This window comes from Coregonus lavaretus, assembly GCF_964263955.1.
Source record: "Coregonus lavaretus genome assembly, contig: HAP1_SCAFFOLD_277, whole genome shotgun sequence".
In the NCBI taxonomy this organism is placed as follows: domain Eukaryota; kingdom Metazoa; phylum Chordata; class Actinopteri; order Salmoniformes; family Salmonidae; genus Coregonus; species Coregonus lavaretus.
In genome coordinates, this window is record NW_028165081.1 from 450166 (window position 1) to 470260 (window position 20095).

The following is a 20095-nucleotide window of genomic DNA, read 5'->3' on the forward strand; positions in this document are numbered from 1 at the left end:
TAATGAAAGAAAAACCTCAATGTAGTTTATGAGTCAACCCCCATCACTAACACACACACACACAGACACAACAGGTTTTTTGTGGGCTTTCCTGTTTGAAATCCATCTGGTAATTGGATAGTCTGTCTTTTACAATGCTCTATTTAATTAAAAATACACATTCTGTTCACTCCACCCTTCCTAACAGTTAAAGTCCTCCAAAATATCCAGACACTGCAGGGGAAATACTGTATATATATACTTCAGAATAAGCTTATGAAACCTTCAAACTGTTGTTTATTCTGTTTTGCTGTCGGCTAAACCAGATTTGTCCGCTAAAGGCCACAGATACCACAGTATGGAATACAGTCAGACTAACCGAATCTTAAGTGCAATGTTGACAAGCTCTGTGTGTGTGTGTGTGTGTGTGTGTGTGTTTGTATGTGTGTGTTTGTATGTGTGTGTTTGTATGTGTGTGTGTTTGTGTGTTTGTGTGTGTGTGTGTGTGTGTCTATTAGAAGTTCCCTTCTCTGAGAGCTATCATCATATTGATATGTCAGGGAGAGATACTGGTGAAGGGAAATGCCTCACTGCAAAAACACAAACAAGATAACTTCTCATGGGAAGCAAAGCTGAAGTAGATTCACTGGTGCTGCACATAAACATTGTGCTAACGCATCTCTCTCTGCCATTCTCAGCCACAAACACTACTTGTAGCTCAGTGGACCAAAGTGCTTAGGGAATTTCTCAGGAATGTTGACCTTGTCTACGTATTCATTTTTGAAGAGCTTGTGATGCCAGATTCATTATAGAAAAGCTTGTGATGCTATAAAGAAACAAAGTGAAGAGAGACTTGATTCCAGTTCAAAGTGGACACACAAAAGTACATATTTACCTCATAAGACCTTGAGTTCCTCATTGTAATGATGATTAATTGGGATGAACAAGACAGGAAAGTTCACCTGGTAAACTCAAGTGTTGACTGAAACAGCTTTGTTTAACACAGTGTTACCAACAATAGTTGGAGACACCATATACTGTACATTGTCAACCAAAACCATATGTTCCTTACTACAGTTAAACAACATCAGACCCTGTCCTCTGGAGCGAGGTCCACCAAGAGGCTCTGTTCTGTGGAGATAACTTCACCAAGGGGCCTCAACTGACAGGCTCTGTGGTCCTTCTGAGTGAGCTCCACCGGGAGGTCTCTGACCATGAAGGACCGCCTGGGGGAGCTGCGTCAGAGGGCCCAGGGTTTTCTGGATGCGAGCAGTGAGGCAGATGAGACCTCATTCCCTGAGGAAGATGCTGACCCAGATGCCCCGTTGGGGGTTAGGGTCGCCACCCCGCAGGAGGCTGTGGTGTTCGAGGAAGAACCGGTCCTGGACAACTTCCTGTCCGAGGCTCAGCATATCCGCGGTGACATCACTGAGCTGGAAATGGAGGTGAATAAGCTCACATATTCCTCCTAGGAGTGGGCGTAATTATATACACAGGTCAATCTGCAAAGCATGCACCTTGGTTGGACTACAACTGTACGTACAATTGTCCATGAGAATAATGTTGTGAATTCGGGAGGTGGAAGGATGCTCTATAAATCCTTGTTGTTCATTTAAAGTTTGACTGAATCCTCTTCTCCTTCTCCCCAGGTGAAGAAGTTTAGCCAGCAACAAAGAACCCTGGTGGCGACCATGCGTCGTTTCAGTGTGATGAAGAAGGACAGTGGTGTGACGAGGGACATCAAGCAGCAAGCAGAGAGCATCCATAGACGGCTGGACGCCCTCTCCAAGAAGGCACAGAGTTTAGAAGACCTGCAGGGACCGGCTACAGCTGCTACACGCATTCAACGCTCCCAACACGCAGCGCTACTAAGACAATTCCAACAGGTCACTCTCCAATAGTTATTATAACCTTTTATTTCAATGGTGTTTTCTGATGTTTTTCTGACAACACTTGATGAACATCAGCAAAAAATATATATTGTTAGGTTTAGTTTGCACATTGTAGCCTTTTTTAATATCTGCTAGTGCTAGCTAGGCTAACAGTAAATAGAAATGGCTGTTTCTCGTCTAAAGTACTTTTTCATCTTTTACCACTCCTAGGTGATGCGTTTGTATAACGACTCCATCCTCAGTAAACAGGAGCGTTGTAAAAACTTCATCATCCGCCAGCTGGAGGTGTCTGGTCACGACGTCACCGAGGAGGGAGTAGATGAAATGGTTGCCACAGGGAAGTGGGAGGTGTTTAACCAGAACCTCCTCAACGACGAACGAATCACACGCTCTCAGCTGTCCGAGATCGAGCAGAGACACAAGGTAAGCGTAAGGTTTGATGTATAAGAAAATGCAAGACTATGTTCTTGAAGGTAAAGTTAAGACTCTCAGTAGGCCTTGTATGTCTGTGACCGACAAACACTAATGTCGCATGTAATTTAGACCAGTTTCACTGTCCGTTCAGACAAATCCTTGACTAATGTTCCGTCTTCATCCTTCGTGCAACCGCTATAGGAGCTACTGAATCTGGAGAGTAACATGAAGGAGCTGAGAGATCTGTTCATGGATATCTTTATGTTGGTGGAGGAGCAAGGAAGCTACATAGACAACATTCAGACCAGCGTAGAGAAGACACAGGACTACGTCACCGTCACTAACGAGAAGTTTAAAATGGCCGCCAAGTACAAGAAGAAGAACCCTCTAAGGAGGCTGTGCTGCTGTTGCTGCCCCTGGAGGTGCTGCACATAGAGAAGGGACAAGTCCCCTGGACACTGGAGATACCCCTGGAGGTTTTTCAGATGGGGAGGGGAAGAGCTCTGGTGTGGAGAGTCTACAGGTATGGGAGGGAAAGACTCTAGGGTGGCATGGCAGAACAGTGTTCAGAGAAGATTATAAGAATCATGAATGCAAAAATCAGCCCATTACAGTGGTCAGAAATCATCCAGGAACAATAAGATTCTAAGAGGCTGTGCAGTTGAAGCAGAGTGGGAGTCAGTGTCTCCCCTTCTGATGGACTACTGTAACTCAAGACATAATTCACTTTCAGAATAAGCAAGACTGTTTAACTGCACAGAAGTATTCACAATGTGGAAACAGATTGAATTTTACTTTCATTAATCGTTGCAAGTATTTATTTTAAGTACTAGTTTTTGTATTTACTCAAACTTTGTGTGTATGTACAATACATATGAATGTATTTACCTGAGAGTTTCACTTCAAATCAGGCAGGCTCAATGAGAAATGGGTTCTATTTCAAGATTTCACTGTGAATTAAGACATTTCACGTTGGTTTGCTTTTGTACTTCCTAATGATAACTTTTATTTTGTTAAGGCCAGTTGCCATTTCAGAAGCTCTAACACAGCTGAACAGGAACTAGGATTTAGCTAGGTAGCCATACTGGGATTTGTATTTGTATTTGTATTTATTATGGATCCCCATTAGCTGCTGCCAAGGCAGCAGCTACTCTTCCTGTGGTCCAGCAAAAATTAAGGCAGTAATATACATTATAACACAATTGAGATATGGCCTGAGGTAGCTGTTCCATATTCAACAATATAGAGCCTCCAAAGGTTTCAACAATTTATAAGCTTCCTGACTGTTCAAATTCCAAAGAGAGGTTACCCACAGGTCTACATATGCCTGCTTATCCACTTTCCATCACAATCCCCTAAAAACCATCTGGAGTACGTTCAACTGTTTCGGTGTAGCAACCCTGCCACTGAGTGGTCACTGAAATAAGTGCAGTGGAAAGCAGACATTTGGTCCACAGCTGTATGTTGTGTTTCAAACAGTACTGTAAAAATAACATTATCCCTGCCTGAAATACTCACAGAAGGACAGGCTTGTTAGCGATGTGGGGGTGTTGTAGGACCCCCCCCCCCCTCCCTCTCTTACCCCCGCAAACACAGCTCAGCCACAGACACACCATCCGCAGGGGCCTGGTCACAGGTTTACTGAGGGAAAAATCTGAAAAACATTCAATAATACTCTTTAGGATCACAACAGTGCATTTAAGATTCATGACTCATATAACTGTTACATGTCAAACTTATATTGAAGTTACTGTCTGTCTGTGTGTATCAGTGATCAGTCAGTCTGTGAAGCTGTAAGAGGTTCTCCCATAACGGTCTGAGGAACATCAAAGTGTGTCTGAGTACAACCAGCTGTGGTCAGTCCAGAGATCTGTCATTATTTTACTGTGTGGTTTTATAAGGCCATCAACATCAGACCAGGGGTAACAGGACCTGCAGCGTGTTGTGTGTTACAGCCTGTGCTAAATCACACAGGTCACACTGGTAGCAGGTCAGGACCTACAAGCCCAGATCCCAAGAGCTGTGGTAGACTGAGGCAGACGACACAGTCTCTATTCACAGCTTTTAAAAGGATAGATCCCCCCAATATCAAATAATGAAGTTTTCATATTTGTCAGACTTTAATTATTGGGTGAAGTACCTCAACTGTAAGTCTATGCCTATGGGAGAGTAAAGTTGATGTTACTGTATGAGAGAGAAGCTCGCCTCCCTGTAGACCTCTGATTATAGTGGTCTTCCCAGCATTGTCCAGACTCACCACCACCACAGTCACTTTTCTGCTGAACACAGATCAATAACACTATGGAAGAGAAGTTTATAGTACACGGGTAGACAGCAGAGGTAGACCAATGTGTCACCTCTACTTACATTACAGGCTCTCTGCACCAGTTACAACAGAGCATCCTGACTAAATATCTCACAACTAGCTATTGTAGTTAAACTGGGGGAAGTTGCTCAGTTAATGAGACAGATAGACTGTAATGGGGGTCATTGTGCCTATGCAATTCTACAGGGCATGTTGTGGTATATTTTTAGAACTGAGGAGTTGTTTTGGTGTTCTAGAATGTGACGTGTCACTCCCAAGGAACCATAAATGTTTCAAAGAGATGCTGAAAGAGGTTGCTATTGTCTCTTCTCTCTGTCCTTTATTTTCCCCATATTTGTATCACCTTCTCAAATCACTGTCCTCTTACCCTGTCTCAGCTGTGTTAGGGTACAGAGGGAGAATTCAACAACAGGTGGCGCTGCTGTCAAATAATTGTGAAAAGTGGAGAGAAGCAAGAAATGACAACTACCATGGTCAAAGAAGCATTACTCTCTTGTTTCTATTTTGAGTTTGAATGATGATCTACCTATTGAAATCACATGAGATTAATAGCTTTCAGTCATGACAAATTTGATCACAAGCCGGTTCCATGTTGCTGCTTCATAACAACTCAATTTGATCATTTTGTGTTCTCATGGCTTGGCAGAGAAACACCTCACCATGAACACTAGAGATATTAACACTGACATCTGTTAATAAAACATGTCTCTGTGGAGGCCTTCTTCAGTGACCTGGCCGGGGTTTGGGGTGGTTTGAGGGTACAGGGAGCCACCTACAGGTTAATCCTGTCTTTAATGAGAGAGAAACGCACAGACACACCACTGGGCCTCTGCATTCATCAGATCAGATAGACAACACTGACAGCAGCAGAACATGAGATTCATCCAGCCCTCCCACTGTGAAGGTAGAATCTATTGACTGTGCTGTGTGGCAGAAATGTAAAACTGTTCTACATAAGCCCGACCATCCCACTTTTATCACTAATTCATTAACAGTATTATTTAGCATATAACGACATCAATACCAGATGCATTTGTTTCCATCAGCTATACCTCAGAGTCAGAGATACAGCAATTTGTCATACGCAAAATTCACTTTCCATCTGTATGATATTTTTGTACTCTGTGTAAGAGTTTGCAAGCAATTGAAAGTCATTAAAATGATTGTATTGTCCTTATTATCCAATCCAAGAACAATAACAGATCATCTAATCCAGTCTCCCTGATATACTGTACTCTACACTATCATCTAATTCAACACAAAGTGATTACTGGTCACTCTGGCTGTATAATGCTATTTACTCTGCTAACTCTACAGAGCCAAGCTGTAGTCATACGGATGGCGGAATGCTTTCAGCACACATTCTGCTAACACAGTCAAAATGGAAACGTTGTAAATTGTGTTTACTATGTAGGTCAAGACTCTCGCTGTTAAAAAAGGTAATCCTTTTTCATGTCTGTGTGTGTGTCCTTTCATTTATCTCTCTATCTGTCAATCCACCCATCCTTCTACATGTCTGCTCATCCGTCTGTGCTTTCTGAAATGTAAAATCTTCCAAATGGTTCTATATAATCACTCCTGAATGCTGAGAAATGTTATTTTTCAGCCTCATTTTAGATTAAATAGATTGTGGATAGAATGGAGACTCAAATTAAAAGGCAGAAATGTGCCACAGTTAGGGACAAATTATAGCTCACATTATAGCATTAAAAGTATTAATATTACATTCCCGTCAACGCTTTCACATCATTGTCAAAAATGCTCAGTAGTTCAAATGGCCAGCAATCAAAGCTGTCATGTGATAATGGAGTGGAGTACTTCACCCTCTTCCTAAAGTCACCTCTGATCCAATAAACCTCCTAAAACTCTGCCATTCTCTCATTAGAGCGAGAATGTTCTCAGAGAGCTTGGACGCCTGGCCACTGTGTGTGTGTGTGTGTGTGTGTGTGTGTGTGTGTGTGTGTGTGTGTGTGTGTGTGTGTGTGTGTGTGTGTGTGTGTGTGTGTGTGTGTGTGTGTGTGTGTGTGTGTGTGTGTGTGTGCGTGTGCTTGTGCGTGTGCGTGTGGATCATCACTGAGGCGTGTTGTACCTGACGGGACCAAAAGTTTTCCCAGCCACAGGAAGCAAGCAAACACACACACACACACGCCCCGTGGTGTGATTGTCCCAGTGTGAATGTGTGATTTACAGGACTATATGACAGCCTCTCTGTGAACCGAGGCAGGTTGGAAGGCTTCTACATCTGAATCTGCACAATTATTTATTTACTATTGCTGCTCATTAGGGGAGTGATGCTCAGGGCTGGACAGGAGGAGAGGATATATGGTGTGACTACAGGATGTCTGAATGACAGACATTGGGAAAAAGAGAGACAGGGCGAGAGTGCGAGAGAGATATGACTCACTAGTTTCATATGTGTGATTATTTCCCCAGTCTCAGAATAAAGAAGGGTTTCTCAGAGTGCAAATAGAGGACAAATAGTTGTTTAAATAGTTGTTTACAGTTTAGAGTATAGTGAGGAATCCAAAGATGTTTGCAATAATACTGTGAATGTATCGCTTATTGTCAATAAAATATTATATAATTTTAATATTTTATTGATCAACATGATCAATAAATCTATTCAACATGTATTATATTTTCTCTGTTTGTGTCTATTTTATGTAAATGTCACCAAGTGGTGATTTTTTTTTCAAAAGCCCTAATCAGATTTGAGGAATTGGGCTGGGGGCAGGATGAAGGGCAATGGGTGGAAATTATTTTCCACTATCTTCAGGCAAGTGAAATCTCGAGCGGCCAGACGCCACTTCACAAACAGTATAACGTTACACTGCATTGAACCAGTCTAAGATATAGTTATGCTGTATATATTAAAATCCTTGAGTCTATTGACGCACCGGTGAGTTAATCTAAGTAACATAATAAAAACATCTCCATCACAATGTGTTCATTTTTGCATGGGCTGCATCTCAATCCACCGCATCCGCCTATGTCAGCTTTCCGCATCAGCGGTGGAAGGAGGCAGAGCTACAGCAGTGTTTGTCAGACCATGAGACATCCCAAAATTCGGTCTTCTCACGAAAACGTCTGCAGCGTCGAGCTCCACGGGACTCGTCTGAAGTCGGTACCGCCAATGTGCCAACTTCTGTCTGTAGCAGAAGTTGGCAGGGGGAGATTCTAACAAACACGATGGTGCTCTCCGTTTTGCTCTACGACATCCACAAGTGTCACGGGACTTGTTTGAAGGTAACCGGTACAGGTAAAAAATAAATTATTGGAAGTATGGAGGTAGTTTTGTGGCAACAAAAAAAACTGGTTAAATATGTGTCCAAAAGACACAAATATTTCCTGAGCTTTCTTAGATCTCCTAAATTTAGGAAAGACATTTCAAAAGCTTATTTCTTATCATTTATTTTTGGACTGTCTGTTTTGCCATTTATGAATGTGTTATTCAATGCATTTCTATGGGCTATAGTAGTAAAGGCCAAATGCAATATTTTTTCGAATAATTATTTTATACCAACAGGGCTCCTAAAATTCCAAATCAAATAGCTAAATGATCCAGGGTTTGACCATCTTAAAACAATTCCATATGTTAGCAATGGCTTAGACTTTTAGAGGTTAAATACTTATTGTACCTGTCCAGAGCATCCAGTTTCCCTAGTAGCTAGCTAAATTGTCATACTATAGCTTTTGTTTTGGCCGCGTTGGCTACAGTGTACTAGTTGGCTAGCTAACTGCTAGCACGTGTTACAGAGAGTGTCCACTGATCTGCGTTGAACACGATAGGGGTGATAAAGCCATTAATTTTCAATGGAGGGAAGTGAAGTGGACTGGGGGACCGTTGGCCGATGCGAGTATGGAGAGTAAACAGGGCGGGACCTCAATTGGGGAGAGCTGAGCTATATGCAAATACTCTGCGATATCGTGGCGCGCTTGACCAATCAAAGCTCACTATAGCTTTCATCCCTACTGGATTGGCTGTTGATACCTAGCACTATCTAGCTTGCTAGCTAGCTTGCTAGTACCCACACGAGGGTGAGGCTAGTGTGGCTATCCATATAGTTAAAGATGCAGTCCAGGATCTTAAGCACTTACAAATTCGTAACATATTGTATGAACTGGAATTCGTAACATATCATACGAATTGGATGACCCAATTGTGCACAATCTGTTTTGGCTTGTGAGAACTACTTTCAAAACTACTGGCTGAAAGTATACAATAGCTCTGAAGCATCACTTTAACACGAGCTGAGAACGACCACGGGTGACTTCACGTTCGCCAACCGGTGGAGACATTGGGCGCGTTCTTCTGCCCAGGCGTTGCTGATGCATGCTAGATCTTACAACGCCTGGATAGCTATTTTATGTATCAGCTAACCACATCATATGTTATGGCAATCTGTTGCCCAACAGCACAGTCGATGATGTAGCACGCAACCGTTGGTTGATGCATGCAACGTCTGAGCAGGGGAATGCGACCATTCACTGAATGCCTCAAGGACTGGTCGCGAGTAAGCATTTGAATTTATCACTATTAGATTTTATTATTCGATGAACTGGTGTGTTAGTTCTCTTTATGGAGGGGTAACATATTCAGTGTTGTGAGGAAGACCAAACTCAACCATTCTACATTTCTATTAAAGCCAAGTTATCTTTTTAATCACTATAGGCCTGCCTAGTACTGACACTAGGCTACGCTGCGGCATGGGTTCTTTGTCTCATCTTATATCTATGAAGATGATCCTCTTTGTGCCAGTCAGTATGTTGAGTGTTTAGTGGAGTAGAGAGAGATAGGCCTGGACTGGCCGCTGAAAATGACTCCTGACACATCACTGCCAACACCACATGCCCCTCACTGAGCCTCAGAATGGATATGGAAAAGACTAATCAGGAATTAATCCAGTTTCATCCATGTGGCAAATATATTCTATTTACAACACATTTTATGACCTTTTATCCAGTTAATGAGATTTCAAATAAATGTGACGTGAACTGCATTTAGATTGCTATTCAGCCTGGGACTGAGCCTGATACATTCCTCCTCATGACAGAATATCTATTACGGGCAAAATGGCTTCATTGAATCGTAAGGTTCTTTGGAGAAGCAATAATAGACAGGTCCTGGTGAGGAGGCAGAGGAGGCAGAGACAGACATTCCATCTCTAGGAAAATTGGCGACAGAGTGAGAGCAGAGAGGAAATATAGCATGAGTGTGAGAGGTTCTGAGAGATGGTTCTGAGCGGAGACAAGGGTCCTGTGCATACTCTCACCAGTGGTGGAAAAAGTAGGGTACCAGGGGGTAGCCCCCCCCCCTCCCCCACCTGTAATTTGCATAAAGACCACAAGATGTCACCAAATTATTTCCCCAACACTTTCCCTGGAAGCCGCAGCTCTTGCTCAACAAAAAAAATGTCCTCTGTGTTCAACCCCCCCTTACCCCACCCCCCCAAAAAATAAAAAAAATATTTTAAAAATAAATACATATTGTAAAGTGGTTATCCCACTGGCTATAAGGTGAATGCACCAATTTCTAAGTCGCTCTGGATAAGAGTGTCTGCTAAATGACGTAAATGTAATGTAAATGTCATCACAACTTTTTGAGATATTTCAACAAAACGATTTTGTGGTAAGTTGATCTAATTTTTTTAAAATGTTGAAGAAGTTGTAGATATATTCGAATGAATATAATTGTTTTTTAAATATACAAGTAGGAAAGCCTTAAGATAAATAATCCACTTGTTTAGAGTGAGAAAATGTAGATAATATTAGAGTAAGTAGTAATATGTTGGATGAGTGTGTTGGGGCAACTCGCCCCCCTACTAGGGGTAACTAGTAGGTAGGTGGCAGGTAGCTTAGTGGGTAAGAGCGTTGTGCCAGTAACCGAAAGGTCGCTGGTTCTAATCCCCGTGCCGACTAGGTGAAAAATCTGTCGATGTGCCCTTAAGCAAGGCACTTAACCCTAATTGCTCCTGTAAGTTGCTCTGGATAAGAGCGTCTGCTAAATGACTAAAATGTAATGTAACTGGGGGCTAGTTACCCCTTTATGAATGTGTGTCTACCTGTCATTTAGACAATGACTATCCCAGTTAGCGCTAGGTTATGCTAACTTGCTAGCTAGCAACTTCACTAGCAGTAAATGCTAGCCCAGCTAGCTAGTTAGCATAAGCTGCTAGGAGTGCTAGCTAGCAACCTTACAACCAGATCGTCTGAGGTAAGATACATTAAAAATCAAATCAAATTGTATTTGATTGCGCCAAATACAACAGGTGTAGACTTTTAAAGTGAAATGCTTACTTACAAGCCCTTAACCAACAATGCAGTTTTAAGAAAAATAAGTGTTAAGTAAAAAATAACAAATAATTAAAGAGCAGCAGTAAAATAACAGTAGCGAGGCTATATACAGGGGGTACCGGTACAGAGTCAATGTGCGGGGGCACAGGTTAGTCGAGGTAATTGAGGTAATATGTACATGTGGGTAGACGTAAAGTGATTATGCATAGATAATAAACAGAGAGTAGCAGCAGCGTAAAAAGAGGGGGTGGGGGGGGGGGGGGGGGTAGATAAAGTAACTTATTGCAGTTGTAAATGTTTCCGCTAGTGACTGATAGCTTTACAGTTAATGTTACTTTATAGCCTTTTAGCTATTTTACAAAGCATTTTATGTCGATATTGCTGGATCGCTAGCTACGTTTTTAAGAGAGAGCTTTTCAATTGCCATCTCTCCCCCTGTTTTCAGTCACAGGTGGGGACTGGATTAGGTGTGAGCAGTGCAGGAGGTGGACTCATGAGTTGACTGGGGATAGCTTTATTTGTGACCAATGTACAAATTAGAATCGTGCAATAGCAGAGCATAAGAGAATTGTCACATCAATGTTACACTGAGTTAATTAGTTAAGTTATTGTTATTAAATGTTATATTCCAATGTTATTTAATGTTATTAGTTATATTTCATTCCAATATTATATTCCAATTTTTTTTTAAAGAATGAATTAAAAACAGCTTTTGCAAACCTTCTGCTCCTGAATGTCATTTTAAAGACCGCTGGGAATTAAAATCTTGCATTATTCAAATAATATTTAGTGCAAGTGTACATAATGGATTGTATGGAAAAGGAACAATAAATAAAGAACAAAGAGTATTACTTACTAAATAATTTCTAAATTAAATGGATTTTAACACACTTGTGTGAAACCCTATGGCATAATCTTCTGCTGGGGTAACCAGTTTTAAAAAATGCCCCTTTTCAAAAAAAAATATTTCATGAAATAACTAAAAAGTGTAAAACTGTAGCCATTTATTTCCCTTTAAGTGTATTGGCCTAAGCATGACCTTCATCCACATAAAAACATTTCTCTCCAAATGTTGCTTTTTTGTCTCAGAATTTGACATTGTTACCTCCTAGTACCCTACCCAATTGTCATACATAAAAGTAAAGATACCTTAATACAAAATGACTCAAGTAAAAGCAAAAGTCACCCAGTAAAATACTACTTGAGTAAAATTCTGAAAGTATTTAGTTTTAAATGTACAGAAGTATCAAAAGTAAATGTAATTGCTAAAATATACTTAAGTATCAAAAGCTTAAGTAAAAGTATAAATCATTTCAAATTCCTTATATTAAGCAAACCAGACGGCACAATTTTCTTGTTTTTTACATTTACGGATAGACAGGCACTCTCCAACACTCAGACATAATTTACAAACAAGCATTTGTGTTTAGTGAGCCTGCCAGATCAGAGGTAGTAGGGATGACCAAGGATGTTCTCTTGATAAGTGCTTGAATTGGACAATGTTCATGTCCTGCTAAGCATTCAAAATGTAGCAAGTAATTTTGGTTGTCAGGGAAAATGTATGGAGTAAAAAGTACATTATTTTCTTTAGGAATGTAGTGAAGTAAAAGTAAAAGTTGTCCAAAATATAAATACTAAAGTAAATTACAGATACCCCCCAAAACTACTTAAGTAGTACTTTGAAGTATTTTTACTTAAGTACTTTACACTACTGACTCTCACACACAGTGAGACCCTTTGTGTTTGCTGTGGTGTCGAATAGAAAACACACACACACAAACCAGTCCCTGCCAGTATGACATACAGTGAGATGTGAGGTGAGAGTAGTGTGATAACTCTTTCGGCATAGAGAAGACTTTAGGAATACCCATATGTTTTAAAGGATGCCTGGGTAAGGCCAAAATGCTTCCTCCAAAGGACCCTTCTATGGTTTAAAGTTTGTGAAAATCAAAAAAATCATGATCTTGTTTTGTTCTAGTTTCGTGAAGAATCCCCCTTATGACTCCATAATGTAGATGCAACATAGCAAAGCTTTAGCGCTTGCGCTGTAATATGAGTTTTAAAAGTATTTTAATTTCAATAACAATTTGCTTACATTAATTTATAAATATTGGAAAATAGAACATGAATATAGAAAAGATTTTAAAAAATATTTGCCTTTTTTTTTTAATATACATTGCTGAACATAATATACTCTATGGGCATATTAAAGTTCCAGAGTGGGATCTCTGCTAGTTTTAAAGTTATGGCCCATTGTATACAGAGAAATTGGCATAGTAGGCAATGTAACCAATCACAGCCCTCCTTTTACTTGTATCATTGCACATCCTGCAAATTACCAGCAGAGGGTGACCATTTTGAATCAATTTTCACATTCACTCTGTTGGTAATGATTACAAATTGGATCATAACTCTAAAAATAGAAGCGATCCCACTCTGGAACTTTGGTTTGTCCGTAGAGTATATTATGTTAAACAATATATTGACAAATATGCCATATCAAAAATGGAATGCTTTTAATATTCATGTTTATATTTATCAATATTCATAAATTGATGTAAGAATTTTGTTATTGAAATCAAAATACTACTCATATTACAGAGAAAGCAGTAAAGCTTCATATGACACCAATGTTAGCTTTGTAGCACATACAGATGAAACATTATGGAGTCTTAAAGCAGCAATCAGCAGTAGAAACAATAAGAAAGCATTTTGGTAAAACGCTGAGGGATGGGGCTGGAGAAATTACATTTTAGTCATTTAGCAGACGCTCTTATCCAGAGCGACTTACAGTTATTGAGTGCATACATTTTCCATACTGGCCCCCTGTGGGAAACGAACCCACAACCCTGGCGTTGCAAGACTCATGCTCTACCAACTGAGCTACTTTGTAACCACTTTCAAATTCATAGACAGAGCTACTGTATGGATGCAAGGACTGACCATCCATGATATCAACACTATAGTTTAAACCATGTTTTTAGGCTATATCGTGTTTGTATACATTTACTTTGAGTAAAACAAGCTTGTGTTTTGGTTTTGATGGTAGCTCATGAGGCATTTATAACTCATATTATTCAAGAATCAATTTGTATCTACAAATTCACAAATTGATCTAGCAACTGCTGATTGCTCCTTTAAATGAGGCCTGGGTAAGGCCAAAATGTCCCAAATAGTCCAACTTCAATTAATGATTTCTCAATTATGGTTTAAGATACAAATCTCATATATATGTCAACAATATTTCCTCCAAAGGACCCTTCTATGGATTACATTTTGTGAAAATCCCCCAAATCATGATCTTGTTTTGTTCTAGTTTCGTGAAGAATCCCCCATAAGGTTTAGATCAGCACGGCATCGAAGATGGGATGGAGGAGATGATGGAGGGATGGAAGACAGAAGGGATACTGGTGGCTCCAGGGGCCCTGGTACATCAAACAGTGACAGGCTGAGGGGCTGGAGGCCCTGGGATCCTGGCTGAGTCTACAGGGGTATGAGTATATGGGGGTCTAGAGGAGGCTGGCGGCTGACACCAGAAAGACAAGCCAAGACCTGGTTATTCTCTTGTCAATGTTTCATCCTCTGCAAATGTACAATTCCATAGAGGGGAATATTTAGGAAAAGTATGGCATTGATGTCCGGAGATGTTCATTGCATTGGGAGATACTTGGGGGAGACCTGGAATATGTGTTATTCTGTGATCTCATTCTGTGACCATGTTCTATCATCCATCTCCTCCATCTTCCTCTCCTCCTGTCCATCCTGTCCCTCTTCTCCTTCTCTTCCTCTTCCTGGAGACGACCCCATGCCCTCCTCTGGCGAAGTGTCCGTTGTGTGTGTGTGAGTGGTTGAGTGTGTGTGTGTGTGTGTGTGTGTGTGTGTGTGTATGTGTGTGTGTGTGTGTGTGTGTGTGTGTGTGTGTGTGTGTGTGTGTGTGTGTGTGTGTGTGTGTGTGTGTGAGAGAGAGAGAGAGAGAGAGAGGAGGCACAGGGGTGCTGTTATATATGTCTTCCCAAGTTTGGGAGACTGATGGAAGCTGGCTTCCGTGGCTGAAACTGATACCATCAGATTCCACTGTGGCCTGAGGACGACCGGAGCTGTGACATTTTGATGTCTCCTTCTGTCTGTGTGTGTGTGTGTGTTTGTGTGTGCATGTGCCTGCGTGCGTGTGAATGTGTGTGTGCCTGCATTCGTGCATATGTGTGTATGTGTGACATTTTGATGTCACAGCTGCCACAGTTGTACTTCTTAAGTTTCGAATTGGAGTAGCAGCCATAAATACTGACTGGACACTTGAACATTGGGACAGCTGGTTTTCCCATGCAGGGACATTCTTCACCTAATGGTTTTAGGGTCTTTAGTTGTTCCGTCTGAGGAAGACTACTGGTGACAAACGGGGAAGAGAGCAGAGATGCTGGAAAGCTCACGCTGAGCAGGAGAGAAGAAGAGAAGGATCTGGAATATATCATGGTGATGGGTGGCACATCATTGGCCTACTTCTACTCAGTGGCATTCAGTGGCATAAGCGACTTGCAATGTGGAAAAGGCATGGCGTCTGTCTGAGCATGATATCTGTATGGCAGTGCTCTTTGGGGTTATGAAAAGCTCTTTAAAATAATATTATTATATTTCCTTTATTGTATCTACAATGTAAAACTAATTCAAATTGTTTGCTAGGTTTACAGCACAGGCTACTGCTCCTTTGCTGTTCTAACACACCTTAGTCAGCTAAGTTCTGTTGAGCAGCTGATTAGTAGAATAATGCATGTTACAGCAGGGCTGGAGAAAAAACCTGCACACCCAGTATTTCACCAGGATAAGTTTTGGCCACCTTTGGCTTAAACAGTAGATCCAGTACCTGCGGCTGTGCAGTGGTGCAGACAGTGAGTGAGGGGGTGTTGGGTGGGTTAAGGTGTGAATTGTCTGGCTGTTGTTAATGGTGTGTGAGGATGCAGTCACACCTGCTCCCCTCATTTCATCAACACTCACACCTGGCCTGGGGACACACAGGTGACAGATGGGAATGACCGACGACAGACAGGCGATTGACAGGTGAGTAAAGGGTTTTAACCATTTCCATTACCAGTTCAGAGTACACTGTAATGGAAAACTGTAATTGATGTGGTAATTTTAGGTATTATCAAAAGTAAAACACTTTTACTGCAGCATATTGTAAAATGATGGTGCATTGTGGGAAATTGCTGTATTTCAAATGGTACTGTAATTCCACCACACTGAATTCAGTACCGTACCATATCTTTAGAGTGCCAAAAACCTTTTGACCACTAGTGGGTGCATGGTATTGTTGTTTCTGGCTCATTAACATATTTTGAGGCGTGCCTTATTAGAGGGTATATTTGTTGCACCCGTGAGTGGGAATGCTGTACCAATTTAACTCGTATGTGGTTGTAATGCCCCATCAAATTAAAATGTTTAGGGGACAGATTGAAGTGGCAACAAATCTTAAATGGTTTAATATTTAACAATGTGCTTTTGGTCTGTTTTGCCCTGTAGTCGCTGCCAATTTTAAAGCCTTTGCTAAGGCCTCTAGCGCAAGTGATATAAAACAAAAGATATTCATTAATATGCTCTAATGTATAAATATTTTACCTAGCAGCCAACCTGCTTGCACCCCTCCCTTGTAATTACAGTAAAATGCTGTAAAATACAAACCCCTCCCCTCAATGAATTTAATTAATTCATCCATTAGTTAATTAATTCCAATTACGGTTGCATTTACTTTCTTACAGTATAATACAGTACATTTTACGGTATTGTATTATGTGTCATTAAACTGTACTTGCCGTATTTTTATTACAGTTTCCACCGAGCTGTCAAATTCATGGCAACCCCTTTACAGTGTAGACCATAATGGCATATTCCCCTGAGACTGTTAGAATGGTCAACAATTCTGAAATACTAAGTCGGGAAAGAGGATTGTGTCCGTGTCTTTATTAAATTCTTTTTTTATGAGGATTGTGTCTGCTACCATGCTACTTTGGTCTGCTTTGTGTGTTTTGTTTGGTGTTGTGCTTTCCTCAGGCAGGTGTTGCATCAGACGTTCATGCCAAGAGAGAGAGAGAAAGGAGGGGAAAGAAATAGGGGGATAGAGATATACTGTAGCTCCCATGCACAAGTGACTGATTTAGATGTCCCTCTTCTCTCCTCTCCTTCAGGCCCTAGGCCCCTCTCTCCATCCCCTTGGGTGTCTCTGACAGTCAGCTCCTGTGACATCTGTTTGCCAACAACTCCCAGGCAAACACTGATCACTCACTCCTCTACTGTCCAAATATTTCAGACTTTCATATCAAACCTGAATCATTCTAACCACAACATCATTAATTCATACAGGCCATAAATGATTCTCCGAGATATGAGCTTCAGTCACGTAAGGCTAGTCTGGAGGCTGGGGCTGGTAGCCTACTGTACACAGAGAGAGAGAGAGAGAGAGAGAGAGAGAGAGAGAGAGAGAGAGAGAGAGAGAGAGAGAGAGAGAGAGAGAGAGAGAGAGAGAGAGAGAGAGAGAGAGAGAGAGAGAGAGAGAGAGAGAGAGAGAATAAGAGATATAGGTGAGGAAAGAGAGACTGTGAGAGACATACACAGAGAGACATACACAGAGAGACTTACACAGAGAGACAGAGATACAGAAAGACAGAGATCTGGGCTCTGTATGTTAATTACAGTAACAGTTACATATACAGGGGAATCCATTCCATCTCCTAATTTCTTTGTAAACTATACTGGACACAGTATAATTTACAGCCTTACTTTTTATCATTTGGTGCAAAAACCTTGCATTTATAGATGTAGTATAATACAACTGGTTTACCTGTTTGTAACAGAGATTCCATTTCACATCATTTCAATCCCAGGGAAGCTGCAAACACCAAATGTAGTGTGTTATCCAGTCAGCAGATGCTTTCCCTATCTGGACAGAGAATGACTTTATGAACATCCACCGGTTTTTATGTTTTTGTCTTTTTATTAATATTTTTCTGTCCATTTGTGGTAAAGACAATAGAGACAGAGAAAAGCCCTGACTGGAAACCCTACTGTTTAATTCTGTTGTTCTTTATAAAACGTCCTTGATCTCATGTCCTTTATATTAATCAAAGAAAGTACCCCCTGTTACACTACATTGGAAATAACTGTTTTAAAATGTATTTGAATTGAGACCCAACTGGCTGGTGAAAAACACAGACATTTCCTCTGGAATATTTAACCAAATGATCTGCAGTAAGCATTTTTCTAAAGTAATTATCTTTTAATGACCCCCATAAATTCTATTTCTTACTCTGTCTTTCAGATCCTTCTCTGTATTTCTTTTTAACAATCACGGTCAAATTATAATGAGTGAAAGAACATTTAGGAAAAAAAATATTTATTTATTCTCCTTTGATCAAACTTAGCTGTTGATGGAGATGCCTAAGGCAATTTCACTCAAAACCCAGTAACACAAAACAGACACTTACATGAAACAAGAAACATTGCTTTAGTTATTTATTGAAATATTAAGGTAAATAATATAATTAAATAATATTATTTCATAAAATTATGTTTACCTGTGTAAATTCTAAATTCTCTCTCCATTTTCATTTTACAACCCCCTGTTTGAAACTCTTATCCTGTGAGCAGTGTTCTTTTTACTGGTGTGAACCAGCAGCCTGTTTATGTTGTGTGGTGAGGGATATGTCATGTTAGGAGATAGCTATGTTTGTTGTTAAAAACCCTTCTAGTCTCACCACACTGACATGAAAGCCTTTTCCCAGCCAGGGGTCTGAGTGCAGGGTCAGGGCTCCAGGTTAGAATTAGAGGGGGACTGGGGACTGGAGAGTCCCACACACCACCAAGGGTTGAAACCGCAACACTGGATTCTACTTTGTCAGCTTGTGTGGATAATAGTAGTCATAAAAACAACAATCATAATTGTAATATTAAATGGCAAAATAAAATATAAAAAAGTGGGATATGTTGTCTGAGTTGTTTAGTGTTGTAATCCTTTGATATAGCAAGACTGGTGTACTTGATCTTTTGTAGGGAAAACCTTATATAAAGCATGAAGATATCATTTTTTCCACAATCACTTCAGTACGTGTTCTTTTGTAAAATTAATTCTCTCTTGTTAAGTCCTATCTATAAATGAAATTCCAGTCTGTCTGCTTTGAATATCCATCTTAATGGAAGGGACAAATGACACGAGTCATTTGTGAGTACAGGCCATTTGCAGGAATGGTTTGTTCAATCACAGCTCCAACAGATTCATTTCATTTTAATAGTATTCCTATCCTTCGTGTATGAGAGGAGAGACGTACCAATCTCACTTGCATCATCCCATTTATCACAACAATCATTGTATGGAAATGCCATTACATTATATTACATTACACCAAAAAATACATTTAGACACACAAAAGGCTCAAGGTTATGTATCTGTAACGAACGCAATCAGGGCTTCTGTGTGTCTGTGCGTGTTTGTGTGTGTGTGTTTGTGTGTGTGCACGTTTCTGTGTGTGTGGAAATGTGTGTGTGTGCTTGAGTGTGCGGTGTGTACTTGTGTGTGTGTGTGTACATGTACACTACCAGTCAAAACTTTGGACACACCTACTCATTCAAGGGTTGTTCTTTATTTTGTAAAAATTTTACATTGTAGAATAATAGTGAAGACATCAAAACTATGAAATAACACATATGGAATCATGTAGTAACCAAAAAAGTGTTAAACAAATCAAAATATATTTTATATTTGACATTCTTCAAATAGCCACCCTTTGCCTTGATGACGGCTTTGCACACTCTTGGCATTCTCTCAACCAGCTTCATGAGGTAGTCACCTGGAATGCATTTCAATTAACAGGTATGCCTTCTTAAAAGTTAATTTGTGGAATTTCTTTCCTTCTTAATGTGTTTGAGCCAAGCAGTTGTGTTCTGAAAAAGTAGGGGGGGGGTATACAGAAGATAGTTCTATTTGGTAAAAGACCAAGTCCTTATTATGGCAAGAACAGCTCAAATAAGCAAAGAGAAACGACAGTCCATCATTACTTTAAGACATGAAGGTCAGTCAATACGGAACATTTCAAGAACTTTGAAAGTTTCTTCAAGTGCAGTCGCAAAAACCATCAAGTGCTCTGATGAAACTGGCTCTCATGAGGACTGCCACAGGAATGGAAGACCCAGAGTTACCTTTGCTGTA

General features: G+C 40.4%; 1 protein-coding gene across 1 annotated transcript; it reads left to right on the forward strand.

Annotated features, from left to right (window-relative positions):
* The first annotated feature begins 1183 nt into the window (after nt 1-1183).
* LOC311116293 (syntaxin-19-like) lies at nt 1184-3728 on the forward strand. Its single transcript, XM_084191396.1, has 4 exons — nt 1184-1424; nt 1629-1865; nt 2082-2294; nt 2487-3728. Exons 1-4 carry the CDS (start codon nt 1194-1196, stop codon nt 2718-2720), a joined length of 915 nt encoding a protein of 304 aa, XP_084047522.1. The 5' UTR covers nt 1184-1193; the 3' UTR covers nt 2721-3728.
* Nucleotides 3729-20095: the final 16367 nt, after the last annotated feature.